Source organism: Artemia sp. Qi Xiang Cuo, chromosome 1 (assembly GCF_049724085.1).
Source record: "Artemia sp. Qi Xiang Cuo chromosome 1, ASM4972408v1, whole genome shotgun sequence".
Lineage (NCBI taxonomy): Eukaryota > Metazoa > Arthropoda > Branchiopoda > Anostraca > Artemiidae > Artemia > Artemia sp. Qi Xiang Cuo.
The window spans coordinates 53,529,219-53,555,520 of NC_142794.1; the positions used below are offsets into that span (position 1 = coordinate 53,529,219).

The following is a 26,302-nucleotide window of genomic DNA, read 5'->3' on the forward strand; positions in this document are numbered from 1 at the left end:
ATTTTCGAAAAGCTAAATGTGCTCTCAGGCGATTAGGACGGTTTTATCAGAAAGAAAACATGTTTTTACTATCTAAAAAAAATCTAGAACCTTGATTTGTTAATGTGAAAATGTTTCACAACATTTTAATTTATCAAATCATTCTTATTTGGATTTTGTGCTGCCTTGATCAGGAAGGAGGTGCTCCCGGGGAACAATTTGCTATGGGTCAGGGGGGACTGCCCCAGCCCGCCCCCCGCTTGACGGGCGCTCGGAACGCCTTGTGTCCCCCCCCCTCAGCTGAAATTTAGTTTCTGCAAAATATCATGTCAAACCTAAAATAAGCCTGCATAATTCAAGGCTCCAGATGAACAGGTCAGTTTTGTTTTTTTAGTAGTCTAAATCTTTGTCTGATTTTGGCTTTTTGAATGACAAGTTTGTCCAAGTCTTGATTGGAAAATTTTCCGTTTACCATTAAAATTTTGAGATAATTTTTGATATTATGGGAAATGTTTTATATTGTTTATAAAAATCTAAAGACAAAGTGATAAGTTCGTTGAATGTTATTAGAGTATTGGAACCAAAATTAAATATTTGACAAAGTTTTTTACTCGTATTCTTTTAGAGTCTTCGATAATCCTTGTATAATAATCGCTTCTCGATCAAATTATAGTATATGTTTTTATCAGCTGAATACCCCATACGGTTTCTACACTGTGTACAGAATATTAAACTGACGATTGGAAACTAAAGAAATGTTGGGGCTTGCTCCGCTTCGTTCACACGTTGATACTGTATTACAATTTCTCTGAGATTGGCGTTCCTCTTTCGAGGGGTAATCCAATCTCACGACCCTTAAACACTGACATATTATGCGCTTCCTTATACATTATGGAAACCATGTCTGTAGTTTCCTAGCCGTTGAATATGTTGAATGTATATATTTATTTTTTATGCGAAAAACTGTTAATAATTTACAAAATTTAATGGTGAAAAAGCCAATGACCACTCGCCATAATTAAATTAAAATCCCCAACCTGGATTGAAGTCCCCATGCATCTTTTTCGAAAATAGTATGCAATTATTAAATGCTGAAATTTAAATTGAACCAAGATTCGAACAGACTTGCTGAAGTGATTGTTTTTGGCCTCAGAGAGCTTGGTTCTGTGTTGATTTGTTAGTAGTAGTAGTAATAACTAAAACCCCCGTTGGTTGTTAGCGAGAATAACGGCCACTGAGTTCTCAGAAATACAAGTTTCGACTTTTCAGTCATATTGATAACAGAGTGAGAAACCCTTGATTTTCTTTTCTCAAATAGGTAAACTTGCAATCAAAGGATTAAAATGTTTGCATATAAAAATGAAATGGGGCATTTCTATTTTCAAAAATAATTTAGAGAATTGAATCAATGATGCGAAAAAGCTTTGAAAGCCTGTATCTGGCTAATAAATTGAAGCTTTTAATTGACATTCAAAGGAACGGGATTGATGCCGAAAAGTGTTAGTAAAATGTTAGATATCTATTATAATATACTAAACTGGCTGAAGAGCTACCTTAATCATGAAGGAGGCGCTCCCAGGGTGAGGCCTTTCCATTGGACTTAGGATTGGCTGACCCCTGTGATTACTCCAATGGGGGTAACTTAATGGCGTAATTTTTGGCAATTGGGGATTGCGTTCGCGTGGACTCATGCCCACACCTTGTTAAGTTCTGTCCTATCGGCACTTTTTGTATGTGATGTTTATATCAGTTGTAAGAAAAAGTACACAATTTGTTATTGTTAAGGCAGTAATGGGACATGTAAGATTCAGCTTTTCAGTGCTAAGTATTTGTTGTTATCTTTAACAGATTACACCCGGGGCAGCTAATTTTAAGCGGGTCAGGAATGCTCCAAGGCACTCTTGGCTCGGTGCAATAACGAACCAAGTCCTAGGCGCTCTTGAGTCCCATTCTCTTAGAACCTTCACTCCTCCTTTGTCGAGTAACAGTATTTCCATTCCAGTTTAGGAGGTTTTTCTAAAATGAAATGGGATAAATGAAATGAAATAAAATTGGATGAATATATAATAGTTTAGAAACAACTTTGGGCCATATATTTGCACATTAGGGATTTTAATTTTTTAATTACCCAATTAAAAAATTGGAATGTCACCTAACCTAGGTACCTTCCCCCCCTAAACCCCCAAAAACACAGGGAGTATAATTCCAAGTTGTAGTCTACGCCATCAGATCGCACAGATCAATGGGCGGGATGCATTATTTGGAAAGTGGGTCAATCACACGATTTTTCATGTCAAGCACATGCTGACTCACCAAGGAAACCTGGCCTTGGCATTATGGATTTTAAGGAGGTGGAGGAGGTTTTCATCTTCTTACCAGGAGGCAAAGATAAATACGAGGTAAGGCGGGGAGAACTGTATCAAGGATTTAAGGAGCCGAAAGACTCAACTGCATTGATAAATGGGACAGCCCAGTGAAGAAAGCGAAGATCCCTCATGTCGATTTGCAGAGGAAACTCAGTAAAAAGTCGGGATTGGAACGGCAAATTTTCTGAAAAAGGTGCACAAGCCCCCTGCCTCAGGATTTCTGACTTTGAGGGTAAAATAAGATTTTATTATCACTGGCACTGACGGGTAAATATTTTTTTCACTCAGGTAGCGAAAATATGTTTTTTAATACCTCGAGGCAGGACAGCGGATGAGAGACAAAACTGATGCAGGCTGAGAAACACAACGTGGGAGACGGATTCTAGACACGAATGTCCTCTGGGAAGTATACTTTCGGTAAGACGATTTAGCGCTGAGTTCTCCGACACAAAGACAGAACCTAATTCTTCCGCAACTTAAGGTTTCTAGCTTGGCTTTTGTTTAGGAGGCAGTTCATCAAATTACCTCCGTTGAAAACTCTGTACCCTCTTGTATGAAATTTTTTTTCTAAAATTACGATATCTACTTTTGAGACTATTTGGGATATAAATGCCTGACGCCATTAAACATTTTTTTCAACATATTCAAAGATAGTCCCGAGTTAGTTGAGGATGGCTGCTAATACTTGTCAGACGGATCGTCCGTGTAAAAAACTGACAAAACAGAGTAAAAGTTTTGGATTTAGTACGCTTGAATAATCGACTTATAACGCCGGGTAACAAAAAAAAAAATAATTTTTGTAAATCGTCCAGGACTAATTTTGATGCTCTGAAGCTGAAAATGACCTTTGTTTTTCTCTATCTGTTCAGAATTTTTTTGCTACAGATATTTAACAAAAATCTATTTTGTGTAAAAAAAAAAATTCTGCGGATCATCAGCTGAGAAACCCCTGACGTTTTTTTCGTTTTCCTTAAGATATAACTGGCAAGATAGTTTGAATTCAATTTTTATTTACTCAATCAAAATTGAAAAGCATAATTCAAAATATTAGTAAAAGAATGAGCGTTACGTGACACACAATTTTAGAGTTCACAGCAGAAATCGGTGTTTCTTTGATTCCCGTGTGTAAACAGCTGCTGGACTGTCTCTCTTCAGCGACCAGCAGTAGTCCGCCATCATCCCTGGATGATGGGACTGGATCCAATCTTCCATGGTACCTCTCCTTGATTTGGCGCATGTCCTGGTGGAATCTTTCTCCCTGCTCGTCCCTCATCACCCCAAGGTTTTCAGGAAACTTCTCCATGTGTGAGAACAGTAAGTGCATCTTTATACTCACCAAACATCCGAGTTTTTGGAAGGCCTCATTCATGATCCTGACGAGTATGGCATGGTTTGCTGCCTTCGTGTTCCCCAAGAAGTTGTTCACCATGTGCACAACTGATTTCCACGCACTGCACTCTAGCGTTTTCATTGGGTTTTCGAACTGTGTGTCCTATAGGAGCTGTCGTAACTGTGGGCCATCGAAAATGCCGGCCTTGAGCTTCTCAATGGTCAATCAAGGAAAGGCTCAGCACAGGTAGGTGAAGCACCTCCCAAATTCATCCAGAGTGTGCATGAACGGCTTCATTAGTCCAAGCTTCATGTGTAGCGGTGGGATTAACATCTTCTACCAGTCAACAATAGGTTCGTCGATGATGTTTCTCGCCCCAGTTACTAACTGCTCTGGCGCCAGCCACCCTTTCTTTACATAGTGCTAGGATATGTTTCGACTGTTCCAAATACATATAAAGCATGGTTACTGCGTGAACCCAGACTTCTGACCAAGTAGAAAGATCATCGTCTTGAAGTCGATACAGGTGATCCATTGGTGATGCTCATATTGGATTTTGTCGAGCACGTACTTCACTGATTCATATATTTCTTTGGGAGTTGTGGACTGCACAAGAGGGATTGAGGCTAATTTGTTCCCGTCGGGGAGGAGCACACTCTTCAAAGAGCGCTTGTTGCTGTGAATGAAGAGTTGCCGATCTCTCGGATGGTATTGAGGAGCGACGAGTTGCCAATCCCCTGGATCGTATTGAGGAGCGACGAGTTTAACAAGAGGACTGGCGACATCTCGGCAGTACACAGGGTCTTACTCGTGGCAGAAGTACCGCATATAGTCCTCATGACTTCTACGAAAGGAAGAGATATGTGCGTCCTCACCAAACAGATTTTCCCTTTGAGTCTGGAGGCCAACAGCTCTGAGGAAGTCTTCGACAAACGGAAATCCCGAACCAAATTATTAAGCTCACATTGTGAAAAGGGCTTTAGACTATCTTGTGCTTTATATCCTCCCTCATCTGCACTGGTGGCCTTGTCGTCACTGTCGAGAAGCTTTGTGAACACTGGTGTAGAAATCTTTTGCAATGAGCAACTGAACGGTGGGCAGATGGAAGGTCGGGGTACTGGAGGCTGTGTCAACTCTTCCGGTTGATGCCAGTAGTATTGATGCCACAGAAGCAACAATCCGATGCATGGTCTAACGGTTCTCTCCAAACCATTAGAATCCCAACATTCAGTTAAGTTTTTGCGCCCTTTGTCCACTGCTGGATGTATTCCACACACGTATTTCAAACCGTGTGGGGTGCCCAGGACTTACTTTGGTCACCCAGTTTTACTTCAAAGTAAGCCTCGTAGGCGCGCTTTACAAATCCTATTATGTTTCTCCTGTCCACTGACAGCGTGCAATCTCTGCAGATGTAGCAGAAAACGTCATGATCATTTCTGTATGACCATGGCGCCGAAGCCATATCGATCGAGTGAAAGAAATACAAAAATGCAGGTTAATTAAATAGCCTTGCAATCACGCACACACGTATGCAAATACTTTAGAGAAATAAACTAATGCTGTAATTCGATATATTTCAAAAGAAAAATTTGATGGAACTCGAAACTCCTGATATTAGCATACGTCAGGTAGTATAGCTCGTCAGGTAGGCCTATGGCTGTATCTTTATTGATTTCAGAAACGCATTTGTCCTTGTTGATCACAAAATCCTTTTAGAAAAAATGGCGGAAAAAAATATACCCAGCTTTATTATTAAAATCAACAAGAGCTTCTTAACAGACAGCAAACTGTGAAGTATAAAGACCAATTTTCCTCTTCTCTGCCAGTTTTTTGTGCAATTCCACAAGGAACTGTGATCTGGCCGCTGGGCTTCCTCCTCATGATTAATGAAATTGCTGCTGAGCTGGAGGACAAATGGAGAGCAATGCTGCTGGTTTCAACGACCAAGTTACCTCAGAGGCGGCTGAACTAAACATGGTCGTGAATAAAGACAAATGCTCGGTCGCGACATTTTCTTTTCTTCAGAATACTCAACTGTCTTTCGAACCTCCTATCGCTTCCGAGCTAATAAGCCATAAAATAACTTTACTTGGTGTGGTGATTTCTTCTGACCTCTCATGGCGGGAGAATACTAAGACAATTATAAAAGAAGCTAACGGCGCAATCCAAATGCTAAAAACACTGAAAAATTTCGAGTTCCTAAGGACAAGCTGAAACTAATATTTTACACTTGCATCTGTCCCTTAGTTGAATATGCTTGTCTGGTTTGACACTTTGCACTTACGCTGGATGAAACTGATAAAATAGAACGAGTTCAGAAGAGATCACTGCAAATCATTTATGGCGGAATGATCTACCGATCATTCCTTCCCCCACCTTTTGTCCCTATAAGATCTCGTCCCCCCAGGGAAGTGGCTGAGAATGTTCCAAAACTAACCCCAGTCCACTGTAACACCATGCCCTACAGTAAAAGCTTTGTACCAAGATTTGTGAAATATTACAATGATCTCTAGTATTTTTATTGTTTAGTTTATTTTATCCTGACGCAGTTTTATCAGACAATTTTATTCTCAATCTCAAGTGTTTTAATCCTTTAGTTATTTATCCTGACGAAGTTTTATCAGACAACTTTATTTTGCTAATTATGACTAAGAGGCATCATATTTGGGCTTTGCCCACGAGAGCTATGTCTTGTTTTTGAATTAAATGAATTTGAATCTCAAAAAGTTGACCTGATAGAGCAAAATGAATGCGATATTCGGACTCAGAGAACGCCAAGATTAGTCTAAATCAGTTGAGAAACCCCTGGCGATTTTTTGGCTGTTACCCAGTATAATTAAAGATATGGCTGAAGCCCCTAAACTAAATTTCTGTTCGGTTCAGTTAAATTTGGTGTTTTTTTTTTTTTTAAATTAGATGGGCATCTTGTATCATGAATTTATCCCCCAAAGAAAGCCAACTAGGAATACTATAAATGTGTCCTTCAGCGTTAGAGCGAAAAAGACCTGCACTCAGGAAAGAGAAAAGGCGTAAACTTCAATTTTTGGTCAAGGCTGAAGGCCCTAAACTAAGTTTCTGTTCGGTTCAGTTAAATTTTTTTTTTCAATTCGATGGGCACCGTGTATCATGAATTTATCCCCTGGGGAAAGAAAGCCAGCTAGGAATACTATAAATGTGTTCTTAAGCGTTAGAGCGAAAAAGACCTTCACTCAGGCAAGAGAAGTCCTAAACTTCAGTTTTTGGTCAAGGTCAAGATTTCTGTACTTCGATCTAATTTGGCCTCTGCTGTATTTAACCCGTTACCTAAATTAAAATTGTCACAAAAAGAGAAGAGGTTACTTGTATGATAAACCCACTACCGCTCAAGTTGTTCATTCACTGACGCATTAAAGAACCATTTTTTTTCGTTATTTTCTTTCAGCTTAGAGTGAGACAAGACAAAGAGAGGTGACAGAATAGATGGAAAATATACAATTTGGGCCTTATGTTCACACTTTAGGGGGGGGGGGGGTTAAGTATTTGGACAGTGTGAAGTTAGATAGCAATTCTTACTACATAATATGCAGAATAATTGTCCTTAATACATTAGGCATGCAGACCCTCTAATGTGCAAATATATAGCCCAAATTTGTTTCTAAAATATTATATTTTGATCTTATTTTGGTATATTTCATTAGGATTGAGCTTCAGAGAAACATATTAGAAGAATATTAGGTAGTGGGTATATCATGCAAGTACCGAGAAGAGATTTTGACTCAATTGAACACATCAAAGTAAACACACGGAGTCCTTGGTACCTATACGGAAGAAAATTTTGAAGAATGATTCCAGCAGTAAAAACGCCGCTAGAATCGGCGGCTTACTTCATCAGGAAACAACTTCTAAGACGATCTATTAGAATAGCCTATTACAGTCAGCGTCTACATAACTAAACCTAAATGACAGGTTTTGTCAAGTTTATTAGATTCCGAGTCTACAGGACAAGGTCTAACGACGATATTCTTCCCTGCAAAAATTTCTATTACCTTTTTTTGGGCAGATATAAATGTTTCCATGGAATGCGAGCAGGACTAAACTGCTCAGTTTGACTAGTCAGGTTAAACTTCTTAGCGTGGAGAAAGTGTGGAGAAACTTCTTCCTGGGGTAGCTATAGATACAGGCACTGAAGTAGGAACAGCAATAAGAAGAGAAATATTTGGGACAAAGCAGAGTCGCGTTCCTGATGAGTAGACAAAAGGCCTTAATGTGACCGAAAATTTGCCCCTTTTGCTGCACCAAAGCTGAATCTCTTAAACTAAGCAGTCTGCCTGGAGTAGAATATCGTCATATAGTTTAAGCACAGACCCGAATTTCATGGTCTTGGGATTTACAGAAGAAAAAGAAGTAAGGATGCAGATATTTGGCAAACCATTCAGATAAAGTTCAAACCGTTCTTTCAGCTGTGATATAAAGATGTCTATAGAAGGAATAAATACAGAGGTTCTATAGTGAACAAGCGCGTCTGGATCATTCGGATGCACATTTTATACCTCTTGTTCTTGGACGAGTCATCTCAAATCCAAAAGTGTACGCAAATACACTTATTTAAACCGACCCCTATCGTTTGGGACCAATGAAGAAGATTGCACGGGCGTGTTCTGTAAAGCGTCTTTAGGCTCAGAGCCTAGCACTCATTCAACTATAGAGTACTTTGTTAATTTTCTCGCATTAATATGAAAATTAAAAGAGGAATCTCTTCTTATACCGGAATAAAAGAAAACTGACATTGGTCTTGGAACATATTTATTACATACATGATGTACAACTATAAAACAATTAAAACAAGCTCAGGTAATAATTTAGTATACACTGGAAGCAATAACGGAAATCGAGGTTACCATGATAACTTTTTAAAATTCTTTGACCTGCTGCGTACGAATAGGAGGAAAAGCTTTATAAATATAAAAGACTTTATACAAATACACTGAAAATAGGAGTAGATAAGAAAAATGACTGGATTTATTGGAAAAAGACAGAAAGCTTTTTTTATCGAACACTGTCAACTTTAAGGAGTCCTGCTTGACTTCCAGAATGTGACGTGGCACTCAAACTACCATCAAGTGAATCTAAATCTAAATCCGTATTTATCATAGTTCTTTCTTGAAGAAGGAGTAACTCATTTGCACTTAATGCTGCTTGTATAGTACCGTTTGAAGAAGCACGTACAGGGATACTCAAGGAGCTTTTAGGTAATGTCCCACTTTTGTTGCTATTCTTACCAACGCCACCTGTATACAGTGTGTCACTTTTTGAAAAATCAACTGAAAAAGTAAGAATAAAGTTAATACGTTAATTGCAGAGAATGACTCGGTACTTAAACTTTTAATTGTACCGTTTCTTCCTTCTTCTTTTTTTTTAACATCATTCTTAATATATTTTAACACAGCCAACCCGGAAAAGTCGCAAATTTATATTGGCTAAAGGAAATAAACACATTTCAAAGTTGGTTTCTTTTTAATCTGATAGTACCTCAGATGTAGTAAACCAAAAATAGCCCCGACTATTGTTCTGAAAAGCGATTTCTTAAATTACTCTAAGCTCCGTTATATAAATATCTTGCCTAAGAATACTTAGCTACCTAAAATAAAAATAGGCTATGAGCGCTTCGTGATTTTTGAGAGAAGAGATCTCATCAGGGTTACCACCAGAACTTGACTGAGTAACATAATCACCACCAAGCTAAAAACTTGAACTAAATATTATTTTTTTTGTTTATAGGTAGCGTCCTATAGCCAACTAGCCGGGTACAATGTGTTTTAATAGATGTACCGTTAATAGTATTCTATAGCTGTGTAAATTAGAGCTGAGATGGATCACTGACATTTATTCTTCCAAGTTTCGAGTCTAGTTTCACGAAAAAAAGAACGCTTCTTATAACAGCCCATATCCTGTACTTTGGAATTAAAACCGTAGTTTTTAGTTTTTATCTTTAACATTGGTTTTCTTTAACTCAAGACTGTCTGCACAATCCGGTCTTAGAACTTACATAAAATTTGCATTTTTTTTATATTTACAATAATTCAGATGTAGCAATTACAGATCAGAGCTAATGATTTTGACCACCACAGTACTTTTTCATTATTTCACGAATTAAACAAAATAAACTTAAAACAAAAAGTATTATTTAAGCAAACTAATGATCAAGTCTAAATTCTCGAAACATTTGCACCGAAAGGAATAACTGACCCTTCAATCACAATTAGTGTCAATACCATAAGATTTTTTTACGTCTTTGTTTTCTTAATTTATCTTAAATTGGTCAAAATATTTCCGTTTCCTGGATCATCTAAATTTCAGTGTATTTTTAGTATTAGAAAAACCAGCTACTACTTTAGGTTCAATTTCTATATAAAACAGAAAAAAAAAGAATCTTTTGTTATCACTAAAGTTGATAAAACAATACAATAATAACATTAGATAAAAAGCTTACAAAGAAAATACTGATGATATCCTTATCCAGCGTTAACTATGAACGGTTTCTAAAAAAGACCTTTACGTTTCAAAATGATCACAAATCATTTCACATCGGTATAAATATAGCATGTCGTTAAGACTATAGCTATCTACTGTAAGATTACCAATAAATAGGAACATGCCAGTTTTTAGTTGGATTTCTGTAACCGTTTTTATTTTCACCAAAATCATACATACTAGTTAGAGGCAAAGCTATAATATTGCTTAAGTAGAGCCTCGTGCCCCTAATGTATCATTTCCTTTTTATTCATGCCCCCCCCCCCGACAACTTCATGTGGAAGAGGTGGTCTTAAAACGATTAGAGGGGCCTCATTCCATCGGTAATATAAAGTTATAGGTTAAAGGGGAGTGGAGGGCAACCATCCCCCATCCAATACCATTTTTCTACCTAGCCCGCATGCACCCCCTAATGGTATCGAGCTAGAATTTTGAGATAGCCACTGTTTAAGATTAAAAAAGAAGAAAAATACACTCTTAGTTGTGCTCTACAAAAAAAAAAAAAAAAAAAAAAAAAAAAAAAAAAAAAAAAAATTAGAATTCAAGTAAAACTTGAACAATTGACATGGAAATGGTTTAGGCCCGACATGTGGGCTAGCAAACACCTTTGAAACCCCCCTCCTTCTCAAGTCAAAATCTATTGATATTTTTCTTTTTTTTCTTATCATACATTATATTTTTAGAGTAATTTGCCTACTGTTAGTTTTCCTCCTAAACGTCATCCTTCCCCCTTAAACAGCTTCCTGCGTTCATATTTAATCAGCATGCTCATACAAGGGACCATTGGTTCCTCTATCGATATAACAAATACAACAATTTACCTGTTTTTTATTTTTATATTTTACTCTCTACTATATATACAATCATGGACGCGCAACTCACATTGATTAGCAAATATAGTGTAGCCAACCCACAAATCCCAGTTTCAAAAGTGAGAGAAAAACATTATAGGGAAATTGCAGGTCACCCATGATTTAGAGTCCTTATTTGACTTATGTTTGATTTACCGATTTTTTTTTTGTCTCAAATCAAGCTAAAATTTACTATTGCTGTCGTTTTTTTGCTCATGTAAATGCTCTTTATGTTTGTCTTCTTTTTTCTCTTCATGCACTATCCTTTTATTATTTTTATAAGCGAATTCTCAATTAAATTAATATTGGCCAGAGGCCAGCTCATCAGCGCGAAGTGGTGTCAGTTTCTTAGCCATATTTGCCTGTAGAATTGCTATTCCTCGAAAAAGAAGGCCCAATGACAGATAAGTATGAAACTCAGCCTCCAGTGTTTAGAGGGGTCATCCATCCCTGAAGGTACCCCAAGTCCCCAAGCATCAGAAAAATAAATTTATGCATCGTAGCTCTTCCCCAGATAATTTAAAGCTTGACTAAGTTTCATGAGTATGAGCATTACTTTGGCCTTGGAAAGAGACTCAGAAGTAAAGTAGTTACTTTCATTGCTTTAAAATAACCAAACATGGGCAGGGGTAACAGCCGAAAATGTCTGGGGTCATAATTGCCAAACTGACATTTTAACTTTGCAATAGAAAACTTCCTCAAAAAATACCACAGAGGCTTACAAAAAGGTAGACCATTCTTTTACAAATAAGAGTAGAGCCATAGGTGTCCTATATTTCAGCGAATTGCCCAATTGCAGCAGCAGTGTACTGTTGCATCGAGGGTTATCCTTTCCCTCAAATATAAGGTGAACACAGAAAATGTGTCATATCGACGTTGCCACAATAGTGGGGGCCCTACTTAGCTATATCGCTTATTTCAAGACATGGGTTACAACGGATTGGAGTTATTGTGAAATATATACAAAAAAATAACCTAAAAAACGCTGATACCGAAAATAAAAACGACACTTTAAAATAAGGGGGGGGGGGTCTATTAAATTTGGATTTGAACTTCAGATTTCCCAAAATTACTATCTAGTGAGCAAAAGCCGTAAACGCCAGTTTCAGACGTCATTTTCCGGTGTCCTTTAGAAGAAAAAAACAAGATTGGTGTTGTTTTGACCGCTGTTGTTTTAGTATCCAGACCGAATCAAGACAACAGAACTGGAGAAAGAAGTTCCTGGCGATAGTTTTTGGTTAATTCAGTGGAGGTTGCATAGCATGTGATGTTATTTGTGAGTAAGGCCTTTTTTGTATGTCATCACATGGTCTCATTGGGTAATTTCTCTATTAACCAAAAAGTATTGAGTGAAAGGGTCATATCTCTCTGAAGTATTGAGTGACAGGGTCATATCAGCTCTGAAGCTGATATTAGAGTTCTCTATGTTTAAGGGCCATATCATCTCAGTTTACTTTTGCTCTCTTGATCCATGTCCAAACCATTTTGATTGGCAAACCAATAGCTGTTTTTTTGGCACTTGCTTGTTATGCATCAGAACTGGCACAAAGTTGGTCATGAATCTCAGTGGAAAGGATTTTCCTATGCACTGCATGGATTGCATCCAGTCAGGCCATAATGAGATAGATATGAAATAAATAGACAATATTCATAATTTAATCCTCTATCTGAATACAATAATCGTTTCACATGATTTAGAAAATTCTGGAATTTTCAGTTACCAGAATTTGAAAAGCCTGATTTCGTTCTAATTTTCAGCTTTCTCGGAATTTGGGGTATAAGCCACCCCACCCACAACCTTGTAGCCTGGCGCCTGACCCTTCGTCTCCCCAAAAAACTGATTTATAGAATCTAGAGGATGTACGAAATCCCACCAGTGACATATCTGGTATAAACGTATAACCATTCCGATCCACAAAGTAAGCTTAAAGCAGAAATTTAAACTTCTATCTGTTCAAGCTTAATAAAAAAAGAACACCACAGGTTTCCCCTCTAGGTCTTTCCTATGTCTTTGTCCTTTTTCTTCCATGAAAGCAATTTTCTTTTTTCATTTGTGCTCTATGGCTGGGTTAGAAAGCTTAAGCGATTTTGAGGATAGCCAGTATTCAACAGGTGCTTCAGAAAAAGAGAAGAATTAGTTGAAAAAGTGGTGACTGTTGCACAGGATCATGTTGACCCTTTCTCCTCCGAAAGTGACACTTTGCTCAATATTATAACTGGAGAGCTGGCGGAAACCGGCGTCGCCGAAAGTTTGTTGAATGCCGAAGCTTCTGGCTTAAAGGCTATCGGTGCTTTTATCGATGGAGATACTGCTGCGTTTTCAAAAGTGAAACTAAATACGTGCCAAAGCTCTAAAAAACTACCCAAAATGTCATCACGTAGTACAGTGCATGCCAACCCGGAATTAGATGCGTTCAAACGGACTATGGTCGCTGTTGATACTGACCAGGGCTCATGCACTGATATATTGCAGAAAATATTCAGTCGTGAGCTTATTTCATATCCACCAACACTGTTTGAGGCTACGCAAAGTGTAAGCACTGTATTACGAGCTGGCAGTAAGTGTGCTTTATTAGGATTTCTGAAACACTCTCTTATCATCGAAAAGTGGCCAGCTGGAGTACCGAGTTTCCAAAAGGCAGCAAGTGTGGGATTTGTTGATTTTATACCCTTTATAAAAGGCCAACCTCTAAGGAGGGATGAAATTTTAGTAGACATTGCTAAAAGGACTTCTACGAATCTCCTAGAGAAACTTCCCAAAGAGAGACTATTCCAAAGATAGACAGAAACTTCCGTTATGATAGACTATTTAAAGACATTGAGGCTTGTTAAGTCATTTATTTGAAAGACAGTAGTAGATGCAATGAACGGCGTGGAAACAGGCCTGGAGAATCTTTTTCAATTCGACCGAATATGGTTCTCGACAGCTGGGACTCTATCCTGCTTGACATCCAAAGTAAAGCAAAGTTTATAGAATGTATATTTGACCTTTGGACCGGTACTGACCACAACGTCCTTGCTTTTCCAGTGTACCTATCAGGAGGATTTGCAGATAGAACTGGAGTAGTTCAGCTTCTTCCAGGTGACCAGACTATAAACTGCGAGAGATTTGCCAATGAACAGAGCAGCACACATGAAGAAGCAGATACCCGTATCGCTCTTCACACGGGTTTCTGCGCCAGGACGGGATGCACGGATGTAATCGTGGAAGCAAATGATATAAACATTGTGGTCATCTTGCTTCCGTCTTTTAAGACGATTGAAAAGCAAAGCCATGCCACCCCCAATGTTTTGGTTCGCTTGCGGGGCAAAGTCATTTCGGTCACTGAACTTGCAAATAGACTCCTGCCGTCTCTAATGAATTCAATTGCGTTTTTGCACTGTTTCACCGGTGGTGATACAGTGAGCTTCATTTTCTCAAAAGAAAAGAAGACGATCCTTAGAGTAGCTGTGCCGTGGTACCCTCGAATATCTGTTCTTACTGAACAGATTTTGGAACAAATCAACCGAGAAGTTGAGCTTGAGAAAGATATTATGAAGCTGTGTTGCGAGATTTTGATCCCCTCATATAAAAAATCAGAGGAATTTTCGTGTTAGAATGACCTCCACGTTCACTTGTTTCCTCGCCGGAAAACGCAAAAGAGCCTGGCTCCAACCGACAACTCCTTTGCCTTACATATGAAAAGGTGCATTTACTAGTGTCCATTATGCTGCAGGCCTTAATGCCCCGCCCCTCGTATCTTTTTCCGCTTGATTTTGGATGGGAGATGGAGGACAGATGTATAGTACCCATTAAATACACCCTTCCTGCTTGGCTATCCACTATTAAGAAAACTTCGCCATATTGCAAGTGTAAATCTTGTGTACAAGGACGAGGCTGATTCAGACGAGGAATAATTGCACGTGACTTGAAATGCAGGAATACTAGGAAAAAAACCGTAATGAATTTGGGAATGGGATTATTAAATAAACAGTGTTAATTCTGACTTTTTTTTAGTTTCTTTACCTGCGTCATTGCTGCCATTTTTTCTAACTAATCGTGTTAGTTTGTTACGAAGACATTCTATGCCCTCTAGGCATTTATATCTAGTATTTGAGCGGAAAGCTGCACCTCAAACTTCGTGGAAGATGAATTTTCTTGCATGAAACATTAAAATATAGTATAATGTCAAGTGTCGGAGTGTTCCACCCCTCGCAAGCAAGTGTCGCTGGTATTTTTCGAATCAGCATGGTCTATTTAGAGGGCGGGGGGAGGCTAATTCTCGTACCTACCCCACTCCGTTGTGGTATGTTTCACATTTTCAACACTTGGCACCCGGACTACTACAGATATATTTAGAGTCAACTAGGCTTCCAACAAATCCCAAAATCCTGCCTAATGGTCATACTCTTCAACAGCAAATTTTTTCTAACCAGTGTTCGTTTTGATTAACGGTCAGTAAAACAATTTTTTTTTTAGAAATAACGCATGAGCAATAGGGGAAAAATGTTCAAAAACATCATCAAGACTAATACACGACTTGAGTTTAAGAATGCATTCGGAAGTATAGAAATGTGTTTCTGTTAAATATAATATTTTAACCTACAATTAAAAAAAAAAAAAAAAAAAAAAAAAAAAAAAAAAAAAAAAAAAGAGATTATATACGTGTTTGCTTGCTGTGTGCAAGGTAGTGGTGCAAAATCACGCTAAAATAAGACCTTATTAATTTATAATTTTTGAATACAAGCTTAAAATAGTTTTTTTTTCCTAAAACGCGCTTTTTTTCGATAAAACTCAATGAACGCAAAAGAGCTGCACTTCGGTTTCTTTGTTCAAACTCTTTATTCTAGCTTGAACCTACTTTTGACATGAACGACAGTAATGACTGTCCTTCCTCTACGAAGTGTGGGGATGAAAGGGGAGAGGGATGTAGAAAGGTTCTTGGACCCAAAACTGTCTTTCAATCACAGAGATGGGACTTTCTGTCAGGAGTAGTTATAAAGGGATACAAAATGCCTACTTTTGTGTATACCAAGAAGTTGAAATGCTAATAAGCTTTTGGACACTTTGATTTTCTATGGTAGGCGTGAGGAGGCATTGGAGGGGCAATCGATCCATTTTGGGCATTCAACAATACACATTGAAAACCCACCCATGATTCCGCTTCAAACAAGATACAACGTGCCTGTCTTTCTTAAAAATAAAATGAAAGGTAGGGAGGGAGGGGGTGAAGTCAAGGAACCATTTTCTATCTTCAATCGAGTATATTGAAAATCCTTAAATTATTCTGTTCAAACATTGGGTAACACACCTATGTTTCTACTAAAAAGTAAACCACATGCTGGAGGGACGACAATCGACCCGTATTATGAATTCAATAATATAAATTGAAAATCCTTGCAAGATTCCGCTTCAAACAAGATAAAAATGCCAACCTTTCTGGAGAATAAAAAAATAAAACCGAGAGGAGGGGCTTCAAGGGCCCACTTTATATCGCTCATTAAGCATATTGAAAACGCTTGAATGATTCCGGTTCAAGTCTGGCGAAGCATTCCTGTCTTTCTGCTAAAAACATGGCACGTTGAGAGGTACAAGGGCATTGGGGTGCCTTTACACCTTTGGATCTCCAGTCATTCCATTGAAATCCTTACGTGATTCTGGGTCAAACAAGGTGCAACATGCCTACCGTCATTCAAAAAAGTTTTGAAACAATCCCATTTAGTGTCTCTAGCTTGTGTTTACACCGAATCAGGACTTAACTCGTATAATAGAGCTGTACATTTCAATCTGAAGGAAAATATTCCTTTTACGGATATATAAATTTGCTTATATTTCACCATAAGAAAATATTTTGTGATGGGACCAAGGAACCACTTCTCATCTCGAGAACTTTTAAATTCCCATCTAAATTCAATTTCAAACTAATATCTACTCACATTACCAGCTTGAACGAAGGTTTCCAATCGAAAGTTGAGTTATGGTTCCAAGAAACAAGAACTTGACGGAACAGCTCAGATAGTATTGTCTGACACTGACTGTGACACCACTTCAGCTCACACAATGTATGCTCTTACTCAAAAACATGTAAAAACATCAGTTTTTGTCATAAAATATATCATATCGCATCAATCAATGACCTAACACTAACCCATATTCCATAATAACAACGTATATCCTAGCCCACAGCACTAAGAATGAACGAAACTTACTTGGTAAAATGTTACTGAGGGGTTCCAAGTGTGACATTTTTTCTAGACACATAGCCTCTGTAGGACTGCTAGAAAACTCATCCACATAGTGACTATTGGAACTAGTAGGTTGGATTGTTACCGCACCATAGCTGCCCGATAATATAACTGCAGTGTCCTTTGCTTCTGGGCTAGGAAGCACACTCACTGGCCAACTTTCTATTTTTTGTGTGTACAAACCACGAGCATCTGCAAGGAGAGGTTATAATTTCTAGGACTATAAATTACATCAGAGTCATAGAAGTAAAAAATGTGCATAATAAAATGAAACAGCATCTGGTAGAAAAGGGGAGGAAGAAGTTGTTCTACAACCTGTCGGTTCTCCTCGAATCAAATTGCAGATGACGCAACTTTAAATGTTTCGATTTTTTATATCTATCTTAAGAAGGCACCTGTAAATGGTAGAGAGGATAAAAATAATTGTTTACAATGAAAAATAAGTGAACTCAACAACACTGTCCTAGGCTGTCGTTGGTTAATAGAAGCTACATCATTTTCAAAATAAAAGAATATAGGAAACTCACAGTGAAGCGTAAACTCTAGTTGGTCTGCAAAAAGAAATGAAAAGGATGGAGGTATGTCCTATCAAATTACTGGGGCACTTGGCCTCGGAGCGTGGCGTGGAGCAATCCTTTTCGGAAATCAAATGTGTTAATCAGGCCGCTGAGCCAGCAACTGCACGTGGTCTTTCATCATCGGTTGTAACTACCAAGTTAATACCTATTTTCCCGCACCTGTCCTCTTTAGCCATTTATCCAATCCTCACCCTCAGTTGTATTGATTGATACTCCCCATTTGACTGTCCTATGGGATGGAACTTAAAAGAAATTACTTCATGTTCCCCATGCAGCTGTACCTCGTATAATTTTACCAAAGTTATTCATTAGACGCTCGGTGCTGGTTGCCTATATTAATTTTAAACAATGCAGAGACAAGTAAGGTTCGATCAAGATGTGGAGTTGGTTCCACCGTTGGAGGTTCAGAGGTTTTTAGAGCCAATCCCCCTTGACGCATGGTGCCGTCCCATGCACAAGAGCCCCATTCTTTATTACTGTCAAATTTTAATTCGAGAGGGTGAAGACATTTCTTCTTTAATTGTGCTATAAGGGTCTTCTCACTAAATGACTAAGAGCCCATTGAGCACTTTTTGTTGATAGGTCGTTTAGTACTTGTATTCCCCTTGAACCACGGGCCATGCCGAACCATCCCTTCATGATAGGAGAGCACGATAATTATCCGCTTCTTCCCGCGGTCTTTCAAGCCCAAGTCTTTTCACAGTAGAGCCCAAGTCTTTCGGCAATGAAGTCCAAGTCATGTATCCTCGTTAATACTGAAAGCACTTTAGATGACAGTGTATCTTCAGTCAGATGATGCCCGTGCCAAGCAGAAGATGCAAACAAAAAACTAGGAAAAATATAGTAAGGGAAAGTGGAAGCTAGAAAGGTGAGAAGAGGGAAGTTGTAAATTTTAAAGTTTAAGCTTAGTGTTTTTGCCTTTATTTTATTTTGACCAAGAAAAACGTGGTTATAACCATTTACCTTAATAGAGGAGGGCTGGGTGACGATAGATGGTATATTATTATTCACATAAATGCCCCCTTTTCATTTGAAAATTTCATTTTTCATTTTTGTGAACCTTTGAAATTTTCTTTCCTTAACTTCCCTTTTATTCTCATCAACGATTACGTTATAGCTAATTGAGTGGTTCAAGTGTTAATCTATAACTATCTTAATATAGCTAATACAGAATATAGCTATTCTGATTATAATAGTAGAGCAAGTTACCTCCTAACGGTGGTGGTAACTTATACTTTCTTTTCAACACGTATTTTATAACCCATGCTCTTGAGAAAACATATAAAAACAATTTCTAGAGAATTGCAGAATTTACTATGATAAGAAAATAAGTCTACTCAATTAGCAATATAGAGACAATGTGCCCTTTTGTTCCTAGGTATTATCCAACACATCTTTTTAACTGCAGCTGCAGGAAAACTGATACTGTCTTTGTATTAAAAAGAAACAGAAATGAAATTGACCTTTTAAAGCCTGTATTTGGCCAAAAGAATATATGACCGTTTCTATTTACTGTAAAACAAGTTGCCTTCAAAACTGTTAGGTTTCTTTTTTCTTAACATGCAAGAAACAGTAAAGAACCCTTCTAGCGAAAGAAAAATAAATTTTCTTTCCTTTTAAAGGAATATTTCCTCCCATGAGTGTACTGGCTGTTTACGAAGTTCGTTGGTCAGTTCGTGTTGAAGAAATGGAAAACACTAGAATATGGGAAATGCTACAAATGTGAGATTTATTGCTGAACCACGCCCATTGCTTAACGAAAACCTTAGTATTAATTTTATTTCGGCATGACATTTCATGTAAACAAAATGAGACATGGATAAACGCCAACCTTTCCTTTTTTGATTTGAGTTTACGGAAAAAAAAAAAAAAAAAAAAAATCACTAGTATAATCAACATATATCTTCAAAATTTTGTGCTGAACAATTGACGTTTCATTATAGTAACAACATAATAATAATTTATTAATTAAGAATTAATGAAATATTTTCAACACAGTTTCTAATTCAGTCTTTTTAAAATTATAATTAGGAAACTCTTAATAATAAAGAATTAATCCAAGTATACTTCAAATTTGCGGTTGAAATGAAGGCAAACTTGCAATAGGAAAAAAAATTACCTTTTTTGGAATGTAAATTGCAATCATGATACATTATTTTATATAAACTTCAGCCCTTTGCCACAGAAGACTTTTGAAAACTCTTCGTTTAGACCTTCATTCAGGACATTAAGCAAAAGCGAGGATGAACAAAATATGAGCTGCCTAATACACACAAAACTCCAATAAATAAATACTATTAGTCATGACAACTATTTTTTAGCTTGATTAATTCACCTTACTGAGACATTACAATTCATAGACAAATCAAATCAAGGGCCATTGGAGGTATAATTTTTGAGACTAAAACTCAAGAAGTTAAAATTTGGTTGTCCAAAATACTTTAAAAAGCTATGAATCCTTACAGGAGACCGAATAGATTGGTCTCTCTTAGAATGTTCTCAACAATCCATCTTAATATCTTTCGTAAGTAATATGATATCCCTCTACAGACTAAACTGTTTAAACCAAAGAACTAATGACACATTCTCCTCAAAATAAAATTAACAAATGAGTTGTTTAGAAAGACCTTTCCTATGCTCAAACAGGAGGATCCTGAATACACGTTTAATATTTTTATATTTTCGTTCCCTTTGCCATTACATAAAACGTGATATTACGGAGAATTTTTTTTTTACGAACGATAGAAAAGTTATGATGAGATTTTCAGATTCAGCAGAAAAATTGAACTGAATGCACCAATTTCAACACAAAAAGGGAATAAACAATAAAACCATAATTAAAACAAAAACTTCGCTATAAAGAAATTCAAACGATTATCACACAACAAGTATAAGTGACTGGGCGCATAGAAAGACTAAGAAGGATTTCCTAGACATTTTACAGAGAAATTGTCTACGAACTGTTTTGGATACCCGTCTGACTGACCGCTTCTCTAACAGTAAGCTGTACGAAAAATGTGGTTTAATCCCGGGTTCAAGGGGTATAATGAGAGAAAGGTTGAGATGGCTAGGACACATTCTGCGGATGACGGATGACATATTGCCAAAGATTGTCCTTGTTGGGCAACCATCTAGGGCCAAACGAAAAGCGGGTCGTCCACGGTTTGGGTGGGAGGATGTAATAAAGAAAGATTTAAGGGAAATGGGAACTTCCTGGGAGGGTGTAAAAAGAAAGGATTTGACTATATTGGGATCGAGGGGCGTGCGTAGCTTTGTTGGAATCAGGCGGCTTGATGCTGCAGGGAGTAGTTAGTAGTAGTAGTACTGGTATAACTGACTGATAAAATTTTATTGAATCTTGATTTACATTTAGCATAATATACCGTGTTACAAACACAGTCGAAACACAATGAAACTTCCAGATGAGTTTATTTAGCTGTGACGCTCAAAATCGCAAGTCTTACGATTAGGTCTGGGAACCTTCAAGATGACCCAAAAGCTGTATTGAAAGTAATCTCTTCTTAACAAGCTCCCGTATCAAGAAGTTCAACTACTTATAACTTCTTGAGAACAAGAAGCCATAATCTCAGATAAGAAGTAACTCCCCGGCTTTTACAACTAGAGCTAGTCCAAGCCAAGGATTATATATAAATAAATAAGCAGATGTAACATTGTAGGAAAAGACTGCAAAGTGCATTTCATCACGGTAAATGGTATTATTTTCGGGCACTTACTTTTAATTTATTTAATACATACTATTGATTGCTCTTTGGAAACATGGGCGAGCATTTGGACAAAAAATTGTTTTATTTGGATTCCACTTTTCATATTTATTTATTTATTAAAAAACCCGTCAATAGACAAAACCAGACGGAGCACTTAAGAGAAAAAAGAAGAAAAAAAAGACACAAACTATAACAAACTGAACCAACAAAGAAAACGAATCACTGATTCACTGAATGAGCAGATGGGACCATTCGTGTAGATTTCGCCGTATTTTTCTATAATGGTTCGCTATTCGTCTAGCGACGGGGACGTCAGGGTCTGCGACTTTAAAATTATGGCTGACCGACTTCACATATTCGTTAGTTAAATATGTATTAGAGTTTTAATTCAAAAAGGAAGTTACTTTCCAATCAACCAAAATAGCATTTACTTTGGTGACATAAATTTTCCAAAAATTTAAGCCGAGGAAGGTGAGATCTCGACTTGTGTTTTACGGAATGCAATCTAAATGAAAAATTCAATGCCTATTTCTTCCGAAAATAGACACGGCGATCAATGTAATTTCTAACTTGGGACAAAGGGATAAGAAAAAATGCTAGTGGCATTTGATTGTTTGCCAAGATTTAAGTTTAATCATCTGCTTCCTTGACAAATTTAATCTTTTTAGTTAAATTCGAATCATCACCTTAGGAAAAAATGAGTCAATTCAGTGCTATCTATGCAAAATGTAAATTTCACTGTTGGTAAAGGTATGGGACGGTAAATCACCAACGAAAGGTTTTTGACAGAGGCAACTTCAATGGTGTTCTCAAGAAGGATTTTTCTTAAAAAAGAAAAAGAAAATGATGATACGTACCTTACAGACAGTATCTAAATATGCTGCACTCTTAAAACTAACTTTATTCTCTGTTCCTTAATATCCAAGCAATGTTCGGTTAGTTTTTAAATGTACCAGCTATACAAGCTAATACTTTATTACTTTACCTCAAAACTTAAAATCTCTTAATTATTTCTTATGCGTGTCTAAAACCAAGTGATTGCCAACACCCTAACAGACCCTAGATCCTTAGATGTGTATTCGACTGAACCCTCTTTTAATAATCTACGACTCCAATGGTCTCATATGAGACCACCCTTCTTTGTAAAAAGTGAGGAATTTAATTTATTGGCGAAATTTCTTTCTCTGGAAAAATAAGAAACTTCATATTTTGACGATAGCTGCTTTAGGGTTCTCATAGATTTCAAATTTCATTTTCCATCAAGAATGTAGGAATTTCCGGACTCATCTCTCTCAGATTGGAAAGCTGATAGGTCCTATGGTTTGGGAAAAAGAAGGCATCAAATAGAACAATATCCAGCTGAGATTTGGCACTGCCTATAAACATTTTATAAATTGGATGATAAGCTAGATGACAAAGTTGGGGAGGGTACCGCCCGATAGCTCGCAAAGCATATGGTAAGGAAGGGGAAATTACCTCCTAGTCTCCAAACCGTCGGATATTATTTCTTTTTCTTTAGCACTGAAGCAATGGGTCTTGTGGCATGAGCTTCGACTTGGTTTAGTGAGTCCACCCATAACAACCAATACTAAAGTTATGCCTTTCCGTAAATTGTTTGGAGATTCCTCTAAATTGTTACAGATGATCCGAACCATACAAAATCACATCATTAAAGCATTTAAAATATAACCGATTAGCAAACGTTTCATGATTTCTGAACTGGGAATCACATTACATCTACTAGCACTACGTTGCTGAAAAAAACAACCTATCATTTGGTAATATTTACACCAGTTTTACATATCTACCACATATACGGTGTAACAGAGCAATCGCGAAAATAATTCATTTGGTTTTGCACTTTACTTTTAATGAACCTATTCCCAGGAAGGTGGCTTCTGACTTTATGTGGTCACACCCCGATTCATTGAAGGTACTAGCAAATTCTTAGTTTCTTCATTCCATCTATATGAATTTTACATACCAATGCTAAATTTAATATTTTATTATGGCTTTACTTTTAATATTAAATAAAAAAACAAGTTTTTTTTAACTGAAAGTAGGGAGCGACATTAAAACTTAAAACGACCAGAAATTATTCTGTATATGAAAAGGGCTGTCCCCTCCTCCGCGTTGAGGAGGGGACATCCCTTTTCATATACGGAATAGTTTCTATTCGTTTTAAGTTTTAATGTCACTCCTTACTTTCAGTTAAAAAAAACTTGTTTTTTTAATTTAATTTCTGAAGGTTTTTGAATTAATGCAGGTTTTGAATTTGGCTCACCGTACACGAATAATTAAAACGAAATTTGCATATTAGTTTTACTTTTTATCTAACTAATAAAAACCTTATAATAACCTAAGTTTGATTTTTGTTCCATTTATTTAAGAATGACTCCTGAATCACAAAATCTGTTTAGTTAGAATAATAACCTCTTTTAAAAGTAAAAAAAAAAAAAAATTAGCGTAAGAGCGAGCTCTTGAGGAGAGGCAACCCCCCTGATATACGGAATATTTTCTGTTCGTTTTACGTTTTAATGTTGCACCTTACTTCCAGTTGAAAAAGTATTTTCTTTTAATTTGATTTCTGATTGTTTTTTAAATAATGCTGGGAAATCCAGCGCCATGGAGTTTCCCTTACCCCATGAAAAATTCATCCATAGAAAGATCCTCCCACGTACTCTCCTCTCTCCGACCCCCCCCCCCCACCCGAAAAAATAACCCCTGGAAACGTCTGTTAAGTTCCCAATAACAAATTCTATATATAAACAACGGGCAAAGTTTATAACTTGCAGCCCACCCCTGGGGACTGTGGGGGATTAAGTGGTCCTCAAAGACATTTGGATTTTTCGACTATGCTGAACTAAATGGCTATCTCAAAATTTTGATACGGTGACTTTGATAAAAAATGAGCGTGGGAGGGGGCCTAGTTGCCCTCCAATTTCGTTGGCCACTTAAAAAGGGCACTAGAACTTTTAATTTTCGTTCGATTGAGCCCTCTCCTGACATTCCAGGACCTCTGAGTCAACACGATCACCCCTGAAAAAAAAAAAAAAAAAAAAAAAAAAAAAAAAATAAACACGCATCCGTGATCTTTCTTCTAGCAGAAAATACAAAATTCCACATTTTTGCAGATAGGAGCTTGAAACCTCTACAGTAGGGTTATCTGATACGCTGAATCAGATGGTATTATTTTCAATAAGATTCCATGACTTTTATGGGGTGTTTCCCCCTTTTTCGAAAATAAGGCAAATTTTCTCAGGATCATAACTTTCGATGGGCAAGACTAAACTTGATAAAACTTGTATATTTAAAATCAGCATAAAAATATGTTTATTTTGATGTATCTATTGGTGTCAAAATTCCGTTTTTTAGAGTTTCGGTTACTATTTAGCCTGGTCGCTCCTAACTTACAGTTCATTCACGAACTGTTTGATTAGAAAACGCTAAAAACACATCATGTGTAGATATGAAAAATCTATGTCAATCTCTTTTGCCGTTTTTTTAAAGCAAAATATAAAGTAACTGACTGATTCCAGCCACTTCCCCAATTTCCTGACACAAAAGGAAAGTGTTGGCCTAAAAAGCCGAACCCCGATTTCCCTCATTTGGCAAAAGGAAAATAATTGCCAATATAACGAGCTACTGGTATAATTATATCGTTTAAGAAGTTGTCGGATAAGTGCCAAAGGATTCTTTTTTTTTACTTGAGAACCTTCGAACAATCTAATCAGGATCACTGCATTGTCACATTTTGGTAGTTTCGATTTTATATTTTTGCAACTCTTTCTGTTTTTGTCAGGAATTTGCGATTTTTTTGTTGTCTTGCTTGTGTTTTTGTTGATCTAATTCTACCCTTTTCTTATTTTTTAGCTACTCTCTTATATTTTACAATTTTGTATGGCGTGTAAAAAAAAAAAAAAAAAAAAAAAAAAAAAAAAAAAAAAAAAAAAAATCCACTTAATTACCGGACCAAAAGTACTAACTGTCGTGCAGTAACATGTCTTTCAAATCAAAATGACACTTTTTCTTTGACCGATGGTTGTTGGTTGCACGATGAGTTGTTATTAGTAATAGTATTTGTAGGAGCACGGCTTTTGTTCCACGATTTCGCAGAAGAAGGAAGACTGTTGTACCTCCTCAGATGAGTCTAAATTTGAAATGTTACTTCTAAATCTGGAGCGGCCAGGGCGAGGAGGTTATATTTCTTAACCTCTTCCTTTTAACAGATCAAAATGGGAATCCCCAGTGGCCAGAAGAGAATATTTGGTGTTTTTGAAAAAAATAATAATAAAAAATCAAAACATATTTGCACTATAACTACTCAATTATTTATTTGAAATCTTTTCTCAAAGAAAAAAGCCAAAAATAGGAAATCTCCCCCGCCTTAACTTGGAAGGTATTTGACTAGAAAATGAATTTTGAAAATCGCCTGCAAATTTATGTGTTTTTAAAACCCAAAGTAACACTGAGTGAATTCCCAAATACAAAATATTGCCAAACACAATTTTCCCTTTTCGGCCCTTTGGACTGAATTTAAGGAAGAACATCGAGGAAGATTTGCGGCCACTTTGGATAAGTTACAACAATAATTTAATAATAACTGCGCCGTCGTTATTCCAGAAACAAGATCAGAATATAATTAGTTTACTTTTGCTGGAAGAATTGGGACGGACAAAGGAAAATGGACAATTCGATATGGTTTTTAGTTAATTTTTTTTTGTAAACCAAGATAATT

The 26,302-nt window shown here is 37.0% G+C and overlaps 1 protein-coding gene, 1 non-coding gene and 1 pseudogene across 3 annotated transcripts in view; 2 read left to right on the plus strand and 1 right to left on the minus strand.

Moving 5' to 3' along the window:
- The first annotated feature begins 629 nt into the window (after positions 1–629).
- Positions 630–807, plus strand: LOC148956474 (U2 spliceosomal RNA; annotated as a pseudogene).
- Positions 808–1,508: 701 nt separating this feature from the next.
- LOC148956475 (U1 spliceosomal RNA) lies at positions 1,509–1,671 on the plus strand. The gene has a single exon (XR_016142580.1). It is a non-coding gene; the product is annotated as a U1 spliceosomal RNA (small nuclear RNA).
- Positions 1,672–8,446: 6,775 nt separating this feature from the next.
- The window catches only part of LOC148956476 (palmitoyltransferase ZDHHC18-B-like), a 72,589-nt gene continuing 54,733 nt past the window's right edge, over positions 8,447–26,302 (minus strand). For both annotated transcript variants that reach the window (XM_089095432.1, XM_089095424.1), the window contains exons 8-9: positions 17,226–17,453; positions 8,447–8,975 (exon numbers count right to left, since the gene is read on the minus strand). In XM_089095432.1, coding sequence (XP_088951558.1) covers positions 8,701–8,975; positions 17,226–17,453 — 503 coding nt within the window. In that variant the 3' untranslated portion in view covers positions 8,447–8,700. The remainder of the gene's footprint in view (positions 8,976–17,225; positions 17,454–26,302) is intronic.